General features: G+C 60.1%; 1 protein-coding gene across 2 annotated transcripts in view; it reads left to right on the forward strand.

The window, feature by feature from the left end:
• Positions 1–20,445, forward strand: part of ZNF512B (zinc finger protein 512B) — a 42,411-nt gene extending 21,966 nt beyond the window's left edge. Inside the window, exons 13-17 of one of the 2 annotated variants that reach the window (XR_003251926.1) lie at positions 622–813; positions 8,547–8,648; positions 9,338–9,466; positions 9,722–9,784; positions 12,444–12,465. Coding sequence is in view for 1 of the 2 variants with exons in the window: in XM_026055850.1 (XP_025911635.1) it covers positions 622–813; positions 8,547–8,648; positions 9,722–9,784; positions 12,444–12,542; positions 12,975–13,268 (750 nt within the window). In the remaining variant the exon portion in view is untranslated. Of the gene's footprint in view, positions 1–621; positions 814–8,546; positions 8,649–9,337; positions 9,467–9,721; positions 9,785–12,443; positions 12,543–12,974 lie in introns of those variants that run through there. The other variant, XM_026055850.1, reaches the window with a different exon arrangement.
• Positions 20,446–21,871: the final 1,426 nt, after the last annotated feature.

Consider the following 21,871-nt stretch of genomic DNA (forward strand, 5'->3'; position numbering starts at 1 on the left):
CATGTGTTTAAGTAAGGGCAGCTGTGCCCTGCTCTAGAAGGCTGAGGCAGGGCCGGCGAGCGGCGCAGCAGGCAGCACTCCCGCTCCGGAGCGCCCGCTGAGCGCAGGGCTGTGCTCCGGCCACCCTGCGTCCACGCTCTGCAAAAAAAGACCAGGCTGCTCCCTCAGCAGCCAGCGAGCGCCGGCTGCTCGCCAGCGCCGGGGTGGCAGGATCTGTCCCTGGGAACCGTCCTCTTGTGTTCTCTTGATCCCTACTGACAGTGCATCCGACTCTAATAACTCCATAACTCTAATAAATGGAGACATTTATACACATGGGAATGCTAAGAGCATGAAAGGACATGATCAGTCCAACGCTCGGGCTGTCTGCTTGGCTACGCGAGAAGGCGGGTTCATTGCAGCTCAGAGGCTGAGCCTTGGGTGCTGAGCAGGCCTGCAAAACTGATCCAGCGAACCTGCAGCCAGCCTGGGGGCACGCTGCTGTCTCTGTGGTCCCCACCCGCAGAAAAGCAGGTCTGCAAACACGCAGACAAAGTAGATCTGAGCGTCTCTGCCCCAGGGGGAGGAGAGCTTGCCTCCTCTGCCTTGGCTCTGCCCTGCCTGACTCGGTCTCTGTTTCAGCCTCCAGAAGAGCCAGAGGTGAAGCCAGAGCCCCCCCCCGTAGAAGATTTTGAAAGGACCCCGAGTGGCCGCATCCGTCGCACATCGGCCCAAGTGGCCGTCTTCCACCTTCAGGAGATAGCAGAGGACGAGCTTGCCAGGGACTGGACCAAGCGGAGGATGAAGGATGACCTGGTACCTGAAACCAAGCGGGTGAGAAGCCTCTCTTCTCTTTTGTGCTAGCTGTACACAGGGATCCTGGAAGGCCAGCGTGGCCCCGGGAGGCTGATCATTCACGCGTTGCATTTTCTGCATATTGAATGAATTAGTGGTGGTGGAGGCAAAATCATTGCTAAAGAGCCCGTCCAGCACTGGCTGGGCCCCAGAGCTGCCTCCACTGCTCTGGAGCCTCCTTACAATGCCTGGCTGAGGGCAGCTTTGTGCTTTCCACTGCCAGGACCCAAATCTAAACGGAACAAAAGGTGGTGCTGTGCAGACAGTGGAGAGATCGGAGTCTGGCCTAGAGGAGATCGTGGGGAGAGGTCAGTTGTGGTCCATGGTCATTGGGGAGGTGGGTTTGGCAATCAAGAGGAGCACATGGAGAGCCTGGAGGTCAGATCTCAAACACTCTCCCTTGCACTGTCAGAGGGCAAAGATACTCCGGAAAAAATTTCCTTCCTTCCATGCTTTTACTTAATGCTGAGAGAGGCTTCTTCCCTGGACACCTTGGAGGTAAAGGGCCGGCGGCATCTCCTGCTGTCCAGCAACCCTGCAGGGGCCAGCTCTCACCGTCACCCGCTCTCTGGGAGAGCAGTGCTTCCTGCAAGCAGAGAAGTCCTGAGCATGGAGACAGGGCTGGAGCCCTGCTGTCCCCAGCAGCAATGCACAGTCATCCTGGGGCTGCAGGATCTGCTCAGCAAAAGTTGATACCCCAACAACTCTGAGCTTCATGGAGACATTGGAGTAACATGTTAAATCAAACATCCCATCTGGCCTTGGGAGGAGGTGTTTATCGGGAGTGCTCTTGAGCTGAAATTCCCTCAAGGAATGCCTCTTCTGGACTTTAACAAACAGTGAAACAGCAGCAAATCATAAACCTTTTCAGTGCAGAAGGAAGAAAAGAGAGGGAGTCAGGAAGTTTTTCAGTCATTCGGTTGATACCTTTCAGGCAGCGCAGGGACACGACGGCGAGCCAGCCTGGAAGTCATTGCACAAGCTGCACACCTGCTTCCTGAGTGCACAGCTTTGCAATGAAGTGTCAGGTCTTTTGTTTGCTCTGTGCAGTTGGGTGTTTCTTGTCCAGTGCCCTGAAATTCCCCCGGGAATTCCCCCTGGGCAGGATATTGTGCACATTGCTAAGGTGGGAGTGAGGGACACATGAGCACTTCAGCCTCCTGCAGAGGTGAACTCCCATAGAACAGAGGAAGCCTGGAAGGTGCCCTCAGCCCAGGCTTCCTTGCAGTTCTCTGCAGTGTCATTTCTGCTCACGGTACCAATCTTCTTAAGCGATTCCTCCTACTCTGAGGAGCAGGGGAATGCTTCAGTGCAAGAGCAGCAGGAGAGTGCAGTGGTGCTGAGAGCTATGAGGGTGCAGAGTGTCGGACAGTCCCAGCCCAAAGGACCTGACTCTACCCCAGAACAGAGTCCAAGAGCCAGTTTGGAGAAGTGATGCGACTCGCCCATGGAAAATCAGTGGCATAACAGCTGAATTTGAGTGGAAAGGCCTTCCAGCTACCCTTGTCCTGGCTCGAGTGCTTTCAGCAGAAGTGCCGCCTTCGTCCTGCGACAACTTGAAAGAGCTAAGCCTGACTCAGTGCCCAGTCTGCACACAGTGGGCAGGTGAAAAACTAGCACACAAACCAAACAGCATCTTCTTTACATGCCCTGGCATCCCTGCGAGGCAGCCTCGATGCTACTGTCTGTCTTAGAGGAGGGCTGGAGATTTTCATGCCAGAGCTGGTTGAAAATGTTTTTTCCCCACACGCTCTGTGTTGCCGGTGGGGGAAGAGTTTGCTGATTTCCAGATGACTTCATCTGAAATGCGTTTATAACCTAAAAAAGGCAAGCCCAAAGTAGCGGTTTCATTTCACATACTGTCTGCAGGCCTCAGGGAGGAGAGGTGTTCTGCTCTCTTCTCCCTGCTCCAGCCTCAACACTTGCATTCCTCTCCCTCCTCCTTGAATTGCTCCCCTTACTCTTGACTCTGGGTATTTTGTGTTTGAGCTGAGGGAGCAGCCAGGAGTCCCAGGCCTGCACAACGGACCCATGTGCAAGCTAACATACAAAGACATTGTAAAGGTTCCAGCCCCTGGCATAACTGCTCCATGAAATGCTCTTTGTTTGTGTTTTTTTTAATGAGACATTTCTTGTGTTCAGCTTCTAATTGTGTAAGTTTAATGTGAGCCCCAACTCGGCGCTGAGAAACAAAGAGAATTGCAGTGAGGTTAAGGACGGAAACAGATTTGCCTTGAAGATGAACGGGAAGGAGGGGTTAGAGCAGGTCCCGTGCTGTAAAACAAGGCTCTTGGTCTTAAGGGCTGGGACCGCAGCCCTGCGTGATGGGTTGCTCTCCCCAGCTGTTCCTGGCCTTGTGTTGCACAGATGAATTTTCAAGGAGGTCGGTGCACTGGCTGAACGCGTGTGTGGCTCTGTGGGTGCGTCTGTGAGTGCATCTTGCAAAGAGTGTCACATTCACCTGACAACACTCTAATCTGTTCAGTCTATGGCATTTTTACTTGAGGAACAGTGCTGGAAGGTGGCAGGAGGCAGGTTCTTCCCAGGGAAGTTGGTAGGAGCTTTGCTGACTTCAGCATGTCCTGCTGGGTCCAGCACTGCTTTGCTGAGTAACGTCTTGCATCGCTTAGGACTGGTCTGCGGTTCAAAACTGCTTCAGTTAAGAGTACGGGAAAAACCTGCCAACTCTGAGCGACCGAAACGTGCCAGCGAATGCCCAGACTGACCCAGTTACAGCCCCAAAAATAGCACTTTCCCGAGGACTGACTTCAGCCATCCTGGCAGGAGTGCTCTGTTGTGGGTCCGGTCCCTGAGCATGCGGGAGGATCGGAGGAACGGGCAGTGTCCCCGCGATGCTGCTGCCACGTTTCGTGGTGGCTGGCCCTCCCGGGGAGCCGACAAATTGGAGCTGCTGGAGCTGCGGAAAGACAAATGCCTGTTACCTGGGACTGGGGCCCAAGGACTAACTGTGTCGAGAAGAGCCAACACATGCCACCTCCTCTTCTCGCCCGGACCATACCCGGCCGTTGGGAGGACGCTGCAGAGCTGCACCTGGCCACGGCAGGGCCCTCGCTGGCTTGTACCTGCAGAAGAGTGGGATGTCCGGGATGAGCAGCGGATTGCTACTGCACTTACAGCCGTCTCAGCAGGACCTGGGGATTTCTGCTTTTTTTTTTCCCACTGCTTGTGTCAGAGCAACACCAGCTTGTCCCCAAACTCTCCGCACTGGGTTACCCACCACGGTCCCCCCATCGGAGGGGATTTTGAGGGAGCTGATGAAGAAGGCCACCTCTCCTCTCCATCCCTTCTCCAGGCAGCAAGGATTTTCCTTGGAGCGATCTGGTGTGCGTCGGTATCCCCTAAAACCTCAGGGAAAGTCGTGCAGCTCCTCAGCAAGCCGATGGGATCTCATGAGCTCCCACATCTCCCGCGAGCCGTGCCCGTTGCGCTGGGCACGTTGGGCTCCCTCGCGGGCCCTCGCCTCCCCGAAGGCCCGGCCCCACGCGTGGCCCTCCCCTCCCTGGCCAGATGGCAGCCGGTCTTGGCCGGGGAGGGGAGGTTGGGTTCGAATCCCGTTGGTGGCCCATGGTGGGATGCGTTCACGTTTCCCCAAGAGAACAGATTCCTTCACACCAAAGCAATGGCATCGGAATAAACGATTGCTGCTCGGATCCCAGGCCCTCCGATGCCTCCCTTCTGCACTAACCAAATCCAGCATTTCTAAATATACACTGGAGTCTTATTTTCTCACTCCAATCTTTATTTGCCTCTGGATAAGCTGAACCAGATGGGGTGTTTCACAACGGCTGCTTGCTGGGGATGTCAGATGGGGAAGGGCACACCCCTGCCACTTTTCTGGGAAAAGTCCCCTTTCCAGAAGCCCCGTGAAGACGTTGTCAATCCTCCGACCCTCCACTGGCCTTTGCCGGGGCCAAGTGGGCATAAGGTTCCTGTGAGCAGTCTCCGATCATGCCTCTGTCTACTGAGCAAGGATTCGGGCTTTTGGCAGAGGAGCAAGAGGCCGCAGAGGTTCCCGGGTGCCGCGGCGCGGGCAGGCAGCTACACCGGGCCCTGCTCCGGCTGTCCATGTGGTGGTTTCTCTGGTCTCGGGCAGAGGAGCGATTCCCCTGCCAGTTTTGGACGACTGACTGAGAGAAACAGCCTCCTTGAGCAGGGGGAGAAACATCTAACAGATGTTAGATGGGAGAAAATGCAAGACAGGAGAAAATGCCGTGGAAATCCAGTTATTTCATGGTTTGATGCATTTCCGGTGCCCCTGTGGAAGAGCCTGCGCTGCCGGAGGTTTTGGGGGAGGGATGTGTGCATGCCACGTGCCTGCCGGCTCCTCAGGCCCTGGCTCCAGCGGGGGCTCGGCCCCGGCACGCCGCTCCTCCGGCCTCACCGGGGCTCTTTCGGGAGCAGTTTGCTTTTGTGCTCGTGCATGGTGAGAACTGGCTGCCCGCTCTGACCGGCTCCTCGTGCCGCCGTGGACTGCTGTGTTAACAATGGGTTAATTAGTGATGGCTCAAGGTGGAGCGCCTCCTTTAGGGACGTGGCAGGAAAGGAGGGTCCGGTTCCCTCTGGGGCTGCCGCGAGCGCCGGGCACGCCGGGCAGCGCTGGCGCTCACGGGAGGACGGCGGAGCACCTGCGTCTCAGCCCTGCGCAGAAGCGCAAGTGTGACCCATTTCCAAGCCCGCAGGTCTCTCGGTGCCTCTCCGCGGATCGGGGTCTATATTGCCGCAGGACCTGGCTGCTTTCACAGCGTGCGGCCGGGGCAGACGCCGAGGGCCCTGGCTGCGAAGTCCCAGCAGAGCCGGGGTGCTCCAGGGGTGGGAAGCCAGGGCTGTTTGCAGCGAAGGGTTGGTGTAGGCCGCTCATAAAACAGAAAGGCAAAAGTCAGCTTTGGGCTTGGGGTTTTAAGCAAACCTCACTGTGGAACCAGGATAAATTCCAGACCAGAAGAGCCTGGCTCGGCGTCGTCCCCAGAACAATGGCCCTGTGATCTGGGCAGAAGCCGGCGAGCGAAGGAGCCCGGCTGAGCCCTGCAGGCTCGTTTCACTGTGGGCCACGCTAGGTCTGAGCCGAAGCCTCCAGGTGAGACCTCGGCAGGGCTGTGTCCTTCCTTTTTCGCTGTGCTGCCAAGAGCTGACTTGGTGACAGAGCTGTCCAGAACGGCGTTACAGAACCGGCTTTCAGCCAAAGCTGTTGGATGTGTTTTGCCTTTGCCTTCCAGACAAAATTAGCCGTGGTTTCCCAGGGACAGGAACGCGGGGCGATCAGGGCGCCGTGTCTTRCCCTAGGAACCTCTCTAACTTAGCAGGCCTGCTTAAATTGAAGCGTGTTGGCTTGGGCTGAGGTGGCGTGCATGGTTCTCATTTATTGCGATATATTTTGGGGAAGGGGAGAGCTGTCTAGGGAGCAAGAGGATTGAAATATGAAAGTTAATTAAATAAAACTGTCAGTCAAAGAAAACAAGCCTTCCCACCCCAACATCCTTCGACTGTTCAGAAGAGATGGGCTGTGGCCAAAACCAGTTGTAGTCGTTTAATGATTTGGCCATGAAGATTTTCACTTACAGGCTGTTTGAGGAAAATGAATGGAAAAAAATAAAATATTCCATGCCTGAGGCTCCTTCTTAATAGAGACATAAAGATGACTTTGACATTCCCAGAACCGCAGCGCCCCAGGAAGACAGGGATTTGCATGTTATTGTGCGGTGCCTGTGGGAGGAGAGCGGGGAGGGATTTTTCCCTGGAGTGGGAAGCCAGAGCAGCAGAATCCACATCTCTGAACATCCCCCCTTGCCTCCTCCCGGGGGACGCGCGGAGGGAGAGGTTGTTGCTGGGCCTGTGTGCGGTTACCATTAATGTTTGTTCATTCATGGGATTGATTGGCTTTTAATTAAGGAGGCCGTTTGGCATCCCAGCTCTCAGTATCAATGACAAAAAGGGACTCCTGTGTTCTCCGCCGGAGGTGGCATTGCCTTCCCCGGGCGGTGGACCAGGCGCTGGTAGACGCACCATCCCAGCGCTTCAAAGCGCTCCGCTGGCATCTTCCGCAGCTGCGAAGCACGACAGAAGAGCGGCATGCTGCGGYGCGGGGGATTTTTCCACATCCGTCCTCATAACCGCTCACGCCGCTGTTTTCGCAAGCCGCCGTGCCCCTGCCCCTCGCCAGGAGCGAGGTCTCCCCGGGCTCCCTTTCTCCTCGCTCGCGCTCCTCCGACATGCCGAGATGGGGGCAGAGGGGGAGCGCGTGCTCGCGTCCCCCTTAGGTTTGCGCGAAAAGGAAAGGGCTGCGCTCGAGGCCAGCCCTCCGCTTCGCAAGTCGGGCAGTCGCGGTGGGAGCTGCCTGTTCAGGGAGCCGGAGGTTTCGGAGCAGCCTGCTCGGGGGAGGCGGGTTACCCCGGCCCAGCTGGACAACGGCAAATTTACAGCTTATCAGCATGTTCAGGAAAAGTCACAGCTGGGAAAGAAACACAGCCAGCTGCCTCCCCGCGTTGTCGGAAATGTGAGCTCCGAGTCCTAGGGGCACATTTTAAAAYGGGGCCTGTTTTTGCACCTCTGCAAGCGCGGTTTCTCTGTGCTTCCTCCCGGGTGAGCACAGATAGACCGACAGGCTGGAGGCGCTGCGGCCGTGTCCATCAGCACTTGGCATGCACGGGGGCGCGGGCAGAAAGGCCACGGTGGTACCCGAGTAGGGAAGCAGCTATTTGGGCATTGGGTACCTTGGTCTGTACATCGTGAGCCAGTGCAAGTTGCCCAGACCGTGCTCTGCCGTGGGGAGAGCCTGGGCTTTGGGACCCAAGGAGCATCCTTCGGTCCTAGCAGAGCTCGTTTGGTGAGGCCAGGAGTTGTGCCAACGTAGTCCCGTGGCCGCAAGGCAGCTCAGGTCGCAGGCAGAGCRTCTCATCTCCTGTGCAGACCTCGCTGTCGCCGTCCTGCTGGCGCCTCTGGAGCCAGCCCCGCAGCGGCAGGCAGAAACCAGGCCCTGCAGGTACGGGCAAGCGACACGATCGCACGGCGTGGAGGTGCTGCCGGCGTGTTTGCATGTGCTGAACAGGCAGAAACGGAGTTTGAAGGACCAGCCTGCTATGCTAAGCCTCAAAGTCGCTAATAAAGCAGTAATTAAAAGCACTTGGAAAGAGCAGCCCTGCCAAAAGGAGAGACAGAGACGCAAGAGTCTTTCATTGTTTAATGGGTTATGCCCATTAATCGGTGGAAGGCAGCCATGGAGGCTCTTCAAACTTGGCGGCCGTCCCCTCTGCCCAGCGCGCAGGGTTGCTGGTTCTGCCGGTTATGAAACACAGCAGAAGGACYGCTCCGACACAACGCGCCGGAAACGCTGGGCCTGGGCCTGGCCCCCCTTTAGCCGGCGGGAGAGCAGACCCCGGGACGTCTCTCCTCCGAAGGCGAGAGGTTTCCCAGCGCTGCTCGGAGGTGGCCGTAGCACAGGCGGTTTGTGCCGTGCTCCTCTGCTGCCGCCGTCCTCCAGCCCTGCTGCCTCCTCGCCGGTGGCACAGCAGCAGGGACACCCACCGCTGGGCTGCACGGGGCTYGGGGAGCCGATGACATCTCGGGGCAAAGCTTCCCAACTAATTTTCAGCCCCGATTCGCTTCTCCGGGGGGCAGACCCCGTTTGAGGGCCAAGGACTCCACCTAGGCCAGGACTGGCACGTGCCGCTCTGCTAATCATGTTCTATTGTTCGCAGCTCAATTACACCCGACCAGGACTTCCCAAGCTAAATCCGAGGCTTTTGGAAAACTGGAAGAACGAAGTGAAGGAGAAGGGTCACATCAACTGTCCCAACAACGTAAGGACCATTTCTGTTCTCCTCTGGGCTGGCCTGGTTGCAGGCTGCACTAGGAGGGGGAAGTTTTGGGGGCAGAAACCCACCAAAGGCAGATTGTCATTCAGCCCCCTGAGGAAGCTGGTGGTGAAACCAGGGTGGGGTTTGGTTACTGCTGAGACACCCGTTTCACYAGCTCCCCCGTAGTTGCTGCAGTGGCTACTCAAAGCACGTCCCGTCCGCAGGAACTTCCCACCGCTCTCGAGGGTTCGGGGGGGGCTAGGGTGCAGGGGCACCCTGTCCCCAGGTGGGAGCGGGTGCTCTTGGGCTGATGGTTCAGCTTGGGTTGCCCGATTCAAGCTCTAGAGCTGCCTTTGGGCAGTTCCCAAGATCAGGACAGAGTAAAGGCTGCACTGTCTGTGCTTAAGAGCCTTTTTACATACAGCACCCGCCTCTTGCAGAGTAAAGCTGAGACCGGTTTTAAGTCTGTTTCTTAAGATATATGGGTAGGCGCAGATCTTTGGGACGTGGTGTGTGTGCTTCATCGTTCTGTAAAACGCAGCCTTGGCCTGAGCTCCCAGGGAGGTGAACTCCACCCTCGTGCTGGGCCATTGATTTATGATCTGAAACAAAGCCTTGGTAATGGGAACGTTGAACGGGGCTGTTACCGCAAGGCCGGGGGAGACGCGCTGGCTAATTAATGTCATACACAGGCACTTTGAAAAGACGTTGCTCAGAAACTGGTCATGCTGCTGCCCGGGTGATTTCTCTTCTCCGTTAAGCGTCTGCTGTGGCTCCAAGAACTCCTGTAGCCCAGCAGGGCCTCCTGACTGCTCACAAATGTACGTTTTCCACGGAGACATTTAGGGGAGACATTTCTGAGCCCGTTGCAGAGGGACGTGGCCACATGACTCCCATTAGCACTAATAGGAAACGTGTGACCAGAGCCCTCTGCCTCTCGCAGAGCATTAACCTCATGCTGATTAGCCTGGACCAGTGGCCTTGCTGGCGCAGCAGGCTCCTGGCCACGGGATGGAGGAAGGCAAGGAGGTGAGGCAGAAACGTGGCAAACCCTCCGTTTTTTTTTTTCCCCACAGTGCTGTGAAGCCATTTACTCCAGCGTCTCCGGGTTGAAAGCTCACCTGGCCAACTGCAACAAGGTAGGTCCCGCTTCTTACAGCTTTGGCTCTGAGATGGGGGTGGGTCTTGTCTTTCTCTGCCCACTTCTCGTTTGGAAGAAACAGGCCAAGGGGTAATGGCACAGGTTAAATGTCACAACCACCTTCCTGTGGCTGCCAGACAGTGCCAGGAATGGATGGAAGACAGATACTGCATGCCGCTCCCAAATCCTGCCTGCGGGACCGCGCTCCATCCCGTAACCCCTCAGCTCAAGGCAGGGTGCGAGGCCCGCAGGGAGGGCTGGCCACGGGTTGTGGCCATTTGACCTGTTGCACCGTCCCGGTCCATGGCCTGGCCCGGGTGCTCAGCTCCGCACCGTCCCCCTGCGCAGGACGGAAGCCACAGCCGCGGGCAGCCGACGGCAGAGAGGCCTGGGCCTTGCAGATGTCAAGGAGGGGTTTTAGCTAGCTCCCGAGCCTGGGAGGAGAGGTCTCACCTGTGCAGACACCCTCACCCGAGGGCCGAGACCTTCGACACAGCCAGGGCCTCAGGGACAGGGAGTCCGAGCAGCGCCGGCTCCCCAGGACCCCACTGCCCCAGCCGGGTGAGGCTGCCGCTCCGGCTACCAAACGTGGTCAGCAGCACGTCAAGCAGAGCTCAGCCAAAGAGGAAAGCTTGGAAGCTGAACCTTTTCCAAGGGAAGTGGAAATTAGGGCCCTTTCTCCATGGATTTGGGCACCAAACCCTGCAGCCCCTCTGGAATCCATACGGAGAGGCAGCTCTGTGCCTAACGGTGCATTGCGTCCCCGGGATGGAAGAGGCAAATGGTCTGTCTAGGGWCATGGGTGCCCACGGACATAAGTGCTGTTCCTCTCGCTAGACAGAGCAGTAAACGAGCTCCGGTGGCCGGCAGCCGCCGCAGGAGGAGGCTTCGGGAGCTCAGCGTAGGTCCCTCGAACTGGAACGGAGTAAGAGCTAGTAAAGCTTTATACCCTGAAACGTTTCCAGCTGCAGCTTCCATTGAATGTAGCTTCCAGGAGGCAGCTCCAGTACATACCCCGTGGTTATTAAAAACACCAACTCGCGCACTCCACCAACACTAGCTGGAACGTCATCCCCTAATGAGCTCGTCTAGAAAACAGGCTGCAGAGATCCAGCAGAAGAAGCAGGGTTTATGCAGGATAAAAGCGCAAACATGGGAGACCACGGCAGTTCCTTTGCTAGTGTGCAGAATCAGGCAGCCCACGAGCAAACAGCCSCGGGGGCGAAATGGAGCCTCTGAGCATGGCGCAGGCCTGTGTTAACACCACCTCGCATGTACCGGCGCGCCTGGCACGTCCCGCGGGGAGCCCGGCTGGCTCGTCCACCAGTGCCATTGTCACCGCTCTGGTACCTGCACGCAGAAAGCAGCCAGACGTTTGCATAAGCATTTTATTTAAACCCACRGCCACGTTGCCCGGGTCTGGCGAGTCCGGCACAGCCCACCCGGGGGCCAGGAGCTGTCCCTCCTGCAGGCGCGGGGCGCAGCCGAGCAGGGGCTGCGGGTCCCCCGGCTGCCCACCGCGGCTCCCACTGCGAAACGCAGAGCCTGGGGCTGCGGGTCCCTGCCCGGGGCTCTGCCCGCGCCCGCTGCGGACCGYGCACGTGGAGTTTGCTGGGGTTGCCAAGAGTTTTGCTACTGCTACGAGTTTAGCTTTGCAGTGGATACGTGCGTAGCCAGCCATGGCCAAACCAGARTAACTCACACAGCCCCTCCGGAGCTGCCTTGAACGATCTTTTCTGTAAAATCCTACAGAATTGGTTGAAATACATCAAGCGTTAACAAGGGTGAAAGAGACTCCCAGGCACTGCCCCGTCCTCAGAAGGGATTGATGAGCTGAGATGATTTTTGCATGCATATTTATGAAGGTGGCTTGCAGCAGGCCCAGGCCTGCCCGTGCGCTGCCTGTCTTAGAAATGGAAGACCTGTCTAACTCCAGATTTACGGCGCGGACCCAGTTACGGAGGAATTCCCACCGAGCATATATATCGCCTGAAGGGGCCCATCCATAAGCCCCTAGTCAATAGAGAGCACGTTACCTCCGCTGTGCCGTGAACTGCGGCAGCGCAGAGATCAGTCATCCTCACAAGGGCTCTAATGAYGGAAAGGCAGCAGTTGCTGCGTCTCTTTGACAGCATGAAAGGAAAATTAGGTGAGTCTGTTGGACATAAATTAGACGACTGTTCAGTCCTGGTAGATGGCAGATTTGCTGACAGCGAGGAAAGGGGGTGTTTGGCCACGTTAGCCCCCCGCGCGCACACCCGCACGCCCGCGGGCACGTGCATGGTGTTGGTGGTGACGCAGCAACTGGTATTCGTAACGCACGGACAGCAAAACCCCCCGCTCGGCGCCCTCCGAGCTGGCCGGACCCCCCGCTTCGATGCCTGGTTTTCCTGCCGTGACGGCCCGCGCTGCTGCACGGCGGCGGCAGCCGTGCTACCGCTGCGCAGGCAGGCTGACGGTCAGAGCAGAGACCTGCTGCGGTTGTGACCTCCTGGCCTGGGACCGAGGGCCTGCGGAGACCTTATGTATTGKGTTTATTTTCCATCGCTTCACGTCTCCTTTCACCTCGGCCCGTGGCTGGGGGAAGAGCAGGGGCAGCGGCTCTTCGGGGCGTGCGTGGCTCTGCTCCGGCTGCAGGAGGATGCTCTCTCTTGCAGGGGGACCACTCAGTCGGCAAGTACCGCTGCCTCCTGTGCCAGAAGGAGTTCAGCTCCGAAAGCGGCGTGAAGTACCACATCATCAAGGCTCACTCGGAGGTAAGGAAGCGGCTAGGGCCGGCCCGGGCTGTTCCCTGCTGAAACGAGCCCCCATTTGCCGTCCGCCCCCTCCGTCCTGTCTGCGTGGCGCGCAGCGTCGCTGCTCAGCGGCAGCAATGCCGCGACGGGCTCCCGACGTGCCGCGGACCTGACGCCTCTGGTCCTGCCGGGGGGGACCTCGCCGGCCCTCTTCGCGTCCCTGACACCCCCGGGCACGGCCGTGGCTGCTCAGCACCCGCCGGCTCCTTGTCGGAGAGGCCTCTGCTCCTCGTCGGGCGATGGCAGCGAGGCGCGGGACGGGCGTCCTGCCCGGCCGCGGGGAGGAGGGCAGGAGCGGCGGCAGTCGGCACGTGCTGGGCACGTCCGGCCCCAGGGGCCGCGCCGTCCAAGGAAGGTCCCTAACCAGCTGCCCTGGTCTCCCCCCGGACGCAGAACTGGTTCCGGACCTCCGCCGAGGCCAGCCGGAAAAAGAAAAGCAGGGAACAGCTTTCTTCCAGCAAGGAGGAGAAAAAGAAAAGCACAAGCGGGAAGAAAAGGGGGAGGAAACCCAAGGAGAGGCCTCCGGAAACGGCCCTGAAAGGCAGAGAGAGCGTGGCAGCAAAGACTAATCACAAGAAAACGCTCGAGCACTGGGAAGGCTCCCGCTGCGGCCCCGACGGGGAGGAGCGCGTCCCCAAGCCCCCGAGCCACCGGAAGGCGGGAGCCAGCAAGATGCCCGAGAAATGAGCAGCTCAGAGACTTGTCTCCGAGGATTCGTTTACAGCCCAGGGTAACAGGGTGGGGGTCACTCCCGGTTTTCTGCCCCCCCTCCCCTCCTTCCCCTTCCCACCTCCCCCACCCTCCACTCACCCCCTTTTTACAAAAAAAAAAAGACAAAAAATACCAATTAACCACTTTAAGCAAAGTCATGGACCTTGTTTCACACTGGAAAACAAACAGGATCGAGCAAGCTGGACCGCTCTCTGCCCCTCGCCGCCCATGTACATACCCCCTGCCCTTGCGCTCCCGCGCCGACGCGGGCTGTCCGTCTGTCCTGCCCCTGCCCGGCGCCCTGCTGCCTTCCCCCTGCCCCTTCCCCGGGACTTTCCTCCTATCTCCGTGCGCGAAACTGGTGACGCTTGAGTGAAAGAAAAGTGCAATAGCAGCGGGGCCTCCTTGGACGGGGTCGCGCTGCGGCTGGCTGTGCCGGGGCGGGGGGCGGCCGGACGCGGCGGCTCTCCCCGCTGCCCACCTCCGAGTCCGGCCGGTCCGGCAGGGAAACCTTGGGCAGGCTGGAGCCTCCTCGCGCGGGCGCTGCCCRTGTTCCTGCACCCAGGGAGACGTTTCCAAAGATGTTTGATCCATGCAAACGGCCAGGCAGGGTTGGGAAGGGCCGGGGAACAGCAGGGTCTGGCAGCAGGCATTGGGGTGGTGCTTTCCCGCAGCGCGTTCCTGGCACGGAGCGGAGAGCCATGGTGGGGTTGTCCTTGGCAGGGATCTGCTCCGCGGTCTGCTGGCTTCGTGGCCTGCTGTGATTGCTCGGGATGGTGGTTTCTCTTCGGCGCTGGGGATGGCGGGAGCAAGCCGCATGGAGCAGCGAGCAGGGGGCAGTCGGGAGAGCGGCGTGGCGGCACCAGCGCCGTCGGTCCTGAGGAGCGGGGAAGGCGGCGCCGGGCTGGATGCGGGCTTGCCTCGTGCGCCGTGCGAGAAGGGAGGTCGGGAGAGGTGCTGAGCGCTCGCRGCCCCACCGGATGGGGAAGGGCAGTTGCTGCAGGTCGGATTTGCTGGTTTGGCTGAAGGTTGTGGAAATGCTCTCAGCACCTTGGAGTGTCACGGGGAGGCCGAGGGAGGAAAACCTGTGGCACGTGGGAGAACTGCGCCCTGTTGCTTAAATGCTCTTTGCAAACAGACCCGGCCACGAAGTACTGTACCAAACCGCTGCTGCCGCCGTGCAGCTGGGGCGCGGAGCTGGGCGAGCAGCGCGGCAGGTGTCTGAGCCTGCGGCCGGCTGGCGTGCAGGGGGCTTCAGGCTCCCCATCCTGCCCCCGTCTCAAAGGTGAGGATCGCCCAGCCCGAGGGAGAGTGGACGGATACGGGACCATTTTCGATGGAAGCCGCTCCCGCGCTGTCTCACGGCAGCAGCCCCGGGGCCGAGAGCAATCCCCGCGTTTGCTCGCCCAGCGCCTTTGCCAGGCCGCGGGGAGGTCTGTGACGGGGCAGCACCAAGTGACAATCATGGGTCCTGCTTCCCGGCGGGACGCAGCTGGGACCCGTTGGACGAGGCCTGTTGAGCTCGGCTTGTCCCTCGGCCGGGACGCGCCGCAGCTCCCGGGGACAAGTCTGTGCTCCCCCGAAACGCACCTGAGCCCCCGACCATCTTCCTTGCAGAGGGGATGGGGAACGAGGGTCTCTGAAAGACGCGTTTTTCCTTGCTTGTTTTCTGTTCCTGGGCTTTTTCTCCGTCTGCATTTTCCCGCACTAATAGCATCGTAACACCTCGTTCTGGCCTGGAGGAAACCATCCCCAGACCAAAATGTGTCTGTCTCTAGACAAAAACCAGGCTACCTCTATCCTTGGGAAACGGACACGTCTCGCTGCAGCCCGAAAGGCGCTTGCAGCAGTTTGCTCTCGGTAACGGAACGAAAACCTTAATTCTGCTTCGCATCTATTCTTCCCCCGTGGGGGACTTGGGAAGGTGATGTTTGCTGGGGAGGGGAAGTTCTGCTTTTACTTTAGTCAATTAAAATCTCAAGCCTCGCTTTCCTTTGCTGCTCTTCACAGCCCGTCCTCCGCCCCGCCGAGGCTCCGTGTGGTTTTTGCGCTCCGAGGAACCGTTCAGCGATAATTAACGTCCGTCTCTGCTGACATATTATTGCTGCCACGGAGGAAGGGGGGGAGAGACGGCTGCTTCCCGGGTTGGGGCAGCTTCTCCGGGGAGGCTCCGCTCGCGCCCCGGCCGGGGCTCCCGGCAGCTGGATGCGAACACGCGCGTTTCCCCTGGCAGCGCTCGGCTGCGGAGGGGAGCGGCGGCCGTCCCGCCGGCCGGCCTGGCGCTTCCAGGCGAGAAAACCCCGTCTGCGCGCTCGCCCGGTGTTTACGGAAGACTGTTAGTCGCGTTGGGCTTTAAAGCAATTAGCGAGACAGCTTAATTAGTCGCTGCGGCTCGTCCTGTTTGCCTGTCGCGCTGCAGCTGAGCTTTATTTTGATGGTGTCACCGGCGCAGCTCTTACCTCCCTGGGGAAGGGCGATGCTCCAAGTCGCGGCAGGACCGGAGCTCTCCCGGCCCGCTCGGCCGCTGCCGCAGCAGCAGCGGGGAGACGCTTGCCGCAGAGGCCTGCGGACTTTGGACGACGGCTCGCCGCCGCCCCGAGCAGCGGGAGCCCGGGGGCCGGCGCCTGCTTCCCGCGGAGCTCCGCGCCGGGCCGGCAAAGCGGCCAGCGGTGAAAGACGCTGCGAGGAGGCTGCTGTTGCCCCGGCCCCGAGAAAAACCCGCTCGGAAGCGCTGCTGGCCCGTCCTTGGCCGGCGCTGCGGCGGGAGCTCGTGCGCAGCAGAGGTGCAGGGCGAGGAGCCTCTTCGGGTTGTTTTTATCGGCTGCGAGAAGGAGAGAGAGCAGCAGTCGGAGCGACCGCACGGCAGCGCGGGGAAGCTCCAGGGAAGCGGCTCAGAGTTATGCACTGAAATCTCCACATAGGTGCTTTAAGTGGCCCGTTTGGGGATGTTTTCTCCCCCCAAAACGGCCGAGAATCTGGCAGCTTTTGCCAATGTGAGAGAGGGAGCTGCTGGCTCCAAAAATCAGCTCGCTTATTTAGGAGCCTAAATACGGATGCAGAGGCCAGGCTCTGGGCTCCCGCTCGTTGAATGGCTGCAGGCGAGGCATCGCCGGGAGCCGCGCTGCCCGCGAGCTGCATCGCTCAGGTCATTCGTTTCCTCATCCCCCCTGCTCGCGGTGGAGAGACAGCAAGGTCCGAATCTTCCCTTTTCTCCGGGAAAGCCATAAATCTCTGGTGGCAGCTCACCCCGGCGGGGGGGATGATGCCGAGGGAAGTCTGAAGACTTCCTCCCAAAAGAGATTGATTCCTTTTCTTCCAAAATCCTCCTTCTCCAGAGGGATGCGGCTAAAATTACTGTGGTTTAGGACGAACCGCCTGGGCCTCCCTGCAGGCTGCCTAGGCGGCTGCAGCCCCTCTGCTTGGCAGTGGAAGCGGACTGGGACTCGCCTTGAAAGTATCCCTCCCTTTCCCTCCATCCCTCCTGCTTCCCGTGGCAAGGGGAGAGGCCAGAGCAAGCCCTCGCGCGGGTCTCAGCAGAGCTGCAAGGACGATGCAGCGCGGGGAAGGCGCCGTTGCCTCGTTGCTCCTGCGCGGAGCAGGGCCTGGCTTGGACGTCAGTCCCCGGCTTGGCTCAGGGTTTTGCCTTCCTGACAGCAGCCACAAGCCATAAAATCCATAAAATCCATGCCRGCATCCCAGTGCATCCAGGCACCAGCAACTCTGGGAAAACACCGGTCTGCCAGCGTGCGGCACCTCTCGCTGCCACCTTACGCCAGCGGAGGTGCCGCGGCTTCGCCGGTTTGTCCTGCGAGGAGGCTGCTGCCTCCGGGCACGGCAAACACCGGCTCCCCGGCTGCAGCAGGCCGGGCCGGGTGGTGCCAAGGTTTCGCGGGAGCAGCAGTGCCGTGCTGAGCTTGCACGGGGAGAAGGAGCCACCACCCCCGCTCGCCTGCGCGCTTGCACCCGTGCGGGCCGGGCCGCGTTATCCCAAAGTTTGCCGTTTAATCCGCATCGCCTCCCCTTGGGCTTTGGTGCTCAGTAACATGTAATTAATTGGATTCTCATTGATTAAAATCAGACGCAACGCTCTGCGCCATGCTGGCAGGCAGGGCGTTCCCGGAGGGCGGCGGGATCCCGGAACCGGCGGGTGCCGCGGCCCCTCCGGAGCTGCCCGACAGTCGATGCCGTGCCGGGTCCGCCGGCAGCGGGGCGAAAGCTCCTCGGGGCACCCGGGCTCGGCTGTCGTCGCCGGCAGCGCGCGGTGGCCGTCCCTGTGCTGTAGTGAAAAACGAGCATCTTCAGAGGATCGCGGGCAGGGGCAAGCGCCGCAGAGCCTGGCCCTGTTGGTCAGAAGTAGCATTTTTCGCCTTTTCCATGTTGCCTGGTGTAAAATCCTGCATATTTTGGAGGGAGCTGGGCGGGGGGCTTTGCCCAGACAGCGTGCAGGCTGCCCGGGCGCCTCTCCGTGCCCTGATCCCAATCCCGGGACGGAAGAGCTTTTCACTTGGCAGCAGCTCAGAGGGGAGAGGGAAGAACATAGTGCGAACGGGCAGCCAGCAGCCCCCAAACCTGGCGCCCTGGGCAGCGAGTGGGCAGTTGGCACCGGCTGGAAACATCCCGCCCGGCACCGCTGGCTCCGGGTCGGTGCTGGCGGAGGGCGGGAGGCGCAGGGCCCCGGCTGGCCACCGACGGGAGCCGCGGGTCAGCAGGGCTGCGAGGCTGCTGCCAGCGCTGCAGGGCACCGTCGCGGCTGGAGCTGCCCGGGAAGCTGCCCCTGGGTCAAGTGGAAAATTTTACAAGAAATTGAAATCTTCAAGGGTTCTTTTCCTTAAAAGGTATTTTTTCCCCACTGGGCATTAGTCAAAGAGGAAAACGTTCTCCCGCTGCTTTCTTCTCCGTAACGAAGGAGAAGTTCTGCAAAAAGCATTAATGATGGTGAAAATATGGGGATATATTTCTTCCTAAGTGTTGTCACGTAGCCAGGGCTGTTTGCAGCCGGCTGCCGCACCGTGAGCCGTCGGAGCCTCCCGCGGCGCAGCGCCGTCTCCGGGCCTGGGAACTCCCGACCGATACGAAACGCTGGACCGAGAGCCGGGCCGGGAGCGGAAGGCTGAAAGCCGGGCGTTCCTCGGCAGAGCGGAGCAGGGTTTGCAGGGGCATCCCCCAGCCGCTGGCCCTCCTGCCTCTCCGCCTTCCCGAGAAGGAGACGCGCGCCCGGCAGGGATCGCTGCCTTCCCCGGACGCCTTCTGCCTCCGCCGGCACGTGGCCAGGCGGGAACCAGCCCCGGGAGCTCGGCCCGCTGAAAGTGAACCCGTTTCTTCCCGGGTCTCTGGTCCCAGCGGCCTGGCCAGATCACCCCAAGCCGAAGGGACCCCAGCCTCCATGGCAGAAAGGGCCCAAAGGTTTTGTTTTCATTGCAGGCGAAAAACTAGATGGAATAATAACTCACCAGAGAAGTCTTGATGCAAACATTATACAGTGTGTCCCGAATTTCAGCGGGACCCACTGCATCCGTCCTGCTACCTGAGTTGCTTGTGCAAATCCCCGTTTGCTTCCACAGTGGCAGCTTGCAAAGAGAGAAGCCGCGGCCGGGGAGGGAGCGCGAAGCTGGCTGTGTCCCGGGCAGCCCCGGCCGTGCAAACCCCAGGGCACGGAGCGAGGCGGGCGGCCGGGCACGGCGTGGGCTCTGCCGCCCGCAGCCGGGGCTGCTCCTGGGCCGCAGCCGTGCGGACCCCCCAGGACATCGCGGGTGGCTCCTGCTCTGGATTTGACCCCAAACAGAAGCAAGGTCAGGCCCAAGCTCTTGATTTTTAGGTTTTTCACCCATTAACTTTGCCAGGAGCAAGCGCCCTCAAAGCCAAGACAGCGCACGTTTCTTGTGTCCCACGGCCTGGGAGAGATCGGTCCGGTCGGTACTCAAGGACCATCCGTCCGGAAAGGCAGGCAAAGGCATTCCCATTTGCTCGGTGGGGCCCCGGCAAGCAAACCCCCGAGACCGGGGAGGGCATTGCAAAAATCGGTGCGTTTTTCTCCGTGCATCCCGGTGGCAGGAAAGCTCACGGTCTCTGCCTTGCCGTTTCCGTTTCTGCAGCGCTCTCTCTCTTTAGCTCCCGCGTCCTATCTGCGCCCAAGGACACGCGGTACCAGGGAGGCAGGAGCCGGGGAGCTGGGGCCGGGAGCGCTGCTGCGCTTCCGCGTCGCCCTCGAGGCTGCTCCCGAGGGGCAGGCGAGCTTGGCCGCAATCCGGCCGGGCCATTGACACCTTTGTTTCCGCGCTTCTCCAGGGAAAGCAGAGCGAGAGAGCTCTTTCCCCGCTCCCTGCCCATCTCCAAAGCAATAATAGGAATTTCACCGGCAGCAGGCGGCCGCGTGGCGCCAGGCGCGTGGCCCCGGGGCCGGCCCTGCTTTGCGGCGCAGCACCGTGGGGCATCGCTCTAGCACATTGGTTCCTTCATGTTTTAGTTGCTGCCCGCGCGAGGCCTCGGAGGGCGGCGCAGGACGGCGGCGCCGCGCGGGAGAGCGGTGCTCGAGGGCAGCAGCCCGCCTCGGGCGAGCGGGCGACGCTGTCTCGCGGAAATGCCAGTGACGAGCGTGGCCAGCTCGTCCCCCGCCGTCTCCTGCCCGTGCCTCCGCCGGCTCGAGGGCCATCCCACGGGAGCAGGCAGCGATGGCAGGCCCGCGCTTTGCATGGGAAAGGGCTAAACTCTGAGCGTGGTCCCGGGCGGGCGACCAACCTCGCGTCCCGTTACGCGTGAAAATTCAGCGGCGCCATCCCCAAAACGGCTCCCGAACGCAGGTAGCAGGCAGGAAACCTCCCCGGGAGCCCGGCACGGTTGGCTGCACCCTGACGGCGAAGTCACCGCTCGGGGCAGGGAGAGACGGCAGCCTCCGACCACGTCCTCCTCGCTGTAGTTCCCGCGGTCACGGATTCCTCCCCCGGGTCACCGCCGCCTGCAGGAGCGCGAAAGGGGCCCGGGGAGCCGCCCCCGCGCACGGTCACGCCGGGACCGTTTTGTTCTTTTCTTTCTCTCCTCGGTGCCACCCATTCCACAGCATATCCGAATGTTTCTCGTCAATGCCAGTTATTAGTGCATAAGTGTATTTTGGGGAAAAAAACAAAATGGAAAAAAAAAAAGAATTTTCAATTTATCACTTGTAACCATATATATAAATATATAAATATATATATTAAAAAGTGTTTATTTGCAAAAAATAAAATTGTTTTAACAGTAAACTATCTTATAATAAACTCCCAATTTGTGACGATCTGTTCTTTTGTTAATCATTGACAAATCCTCAGTTTGAGAGTACTGTAATAAACAGCTATTAATAACAGCGCCACTGAACACCTAGAAGGGATAACTCTATGTACTGTATGTATTAAAAACAGCTGTATCAAATAAATGTTTATTGATTTTTTATTATTATTATTGTTATTTTGCAGTTTGGTGTGAGAGTTTGTTGGAAGTGAGGGGGTCACGGCCAGGCGGGCCCTCGCCGCCGCTTTGCTCCCGCGGTTCCTGGGGGCCCTCGCAGCTCGGTTCGAGCCCAGGCGAGTTTTCCTCGTCCCTCGATGAGCGCGATGCTGCGCGAGCGCGTGGGAAACGGCCCCATCGAGAGGCCCCGCTGCCGGACGGGCTGTTCCGGCAGCACCTCCAGCCTCGCAGGGATGACGTTTCCCGGGAAATGTTCTGGCTGCGTCTCTCCCCGCAGATCCACCTGGAACCTCCCCTCGGCCTGTCGTGCAGGGATGCTCCCATGGGCAGCTCAGACCCCGGGGGCAGCTCGGATCCCCAGGAGCAGCTTGGACCCCCAGGGACAGTCCCTGGACCTGGAGGGGCAGCTCAGACCCCCAGGAGCAGCTCGGACCCCCAGGAGCAGTCCCTGGACCTCGCTGCCCCGGACCCCAAGGCAGGGGCATTCGCACAGGGCCGCAACCCGGCAGCAACAGTGGACATCAGGATGGGGTGGAAAAAGCCCAGATCTCAACCTCTGCTTTCATGGAGGAGCTTCACGCTGGGGCTTGGAGGGGAGACGCATCTAATTGCGCCATTTCCAGCGATCTGGGGAGGGGGATCGATTCGGTTTCGTCCTTCCTTTGGTGACAGCCCGTGTGTGGCAGGGGAAGCCTCCGGGGACACCCCAACCTTGTGCCACTGGATGGAGCTCGTGTTGTGGCAAAGCTCTCCCGGCTCCACCAGGCCCAGGAGGTGCCTCCAGGCAGGGCACAGACCCCCAAAACCAGGGCGAGGAGCCGATGAGGGAGGACTGGGGGGAGAACGGGTCTCCCGGGGCTTCCCGGGATGGCGGCGGTGGGAAACGGCAGCACTTCTCGCACCGGCTCTTGGCACAGCAGGGAATTCCCAGTGCYGGGAAGCCCCGACCGTGCCCATGGCCATGCCAGTCATGGGTGTCCGGCTGCCCTGGGAGCCGAGGAGGCGCCGGCAGCCTGCTGAAGYCCATCCACACGCGTGCGAGCTGCTGGCTCAGCCCGGGCACCGGGTTTGGGGCCGGAGCGTGCGCGTGGCCCGGCAGCCGGGATGCATCCAGCCCGCTCTGCTGGGGGGACGTCGGTGCT

Source organism: Apteryx rowi, unplaced genomic scaffold (genome assembly GCF_003343035.1).
Source record: "Apteryx rowi isolate R43461 unplaced genomic scaffold, aptRow1 scaffold_0, whole genome shotgun sequence".
In the NCBI taxonomy this organism is placed as follows: domain Eukaryota; kingdom Metazoa; phylum Chordata; class Aves; order Apterygiformes; family Apterygidae; genus Apteryx; species Apteryx rowi.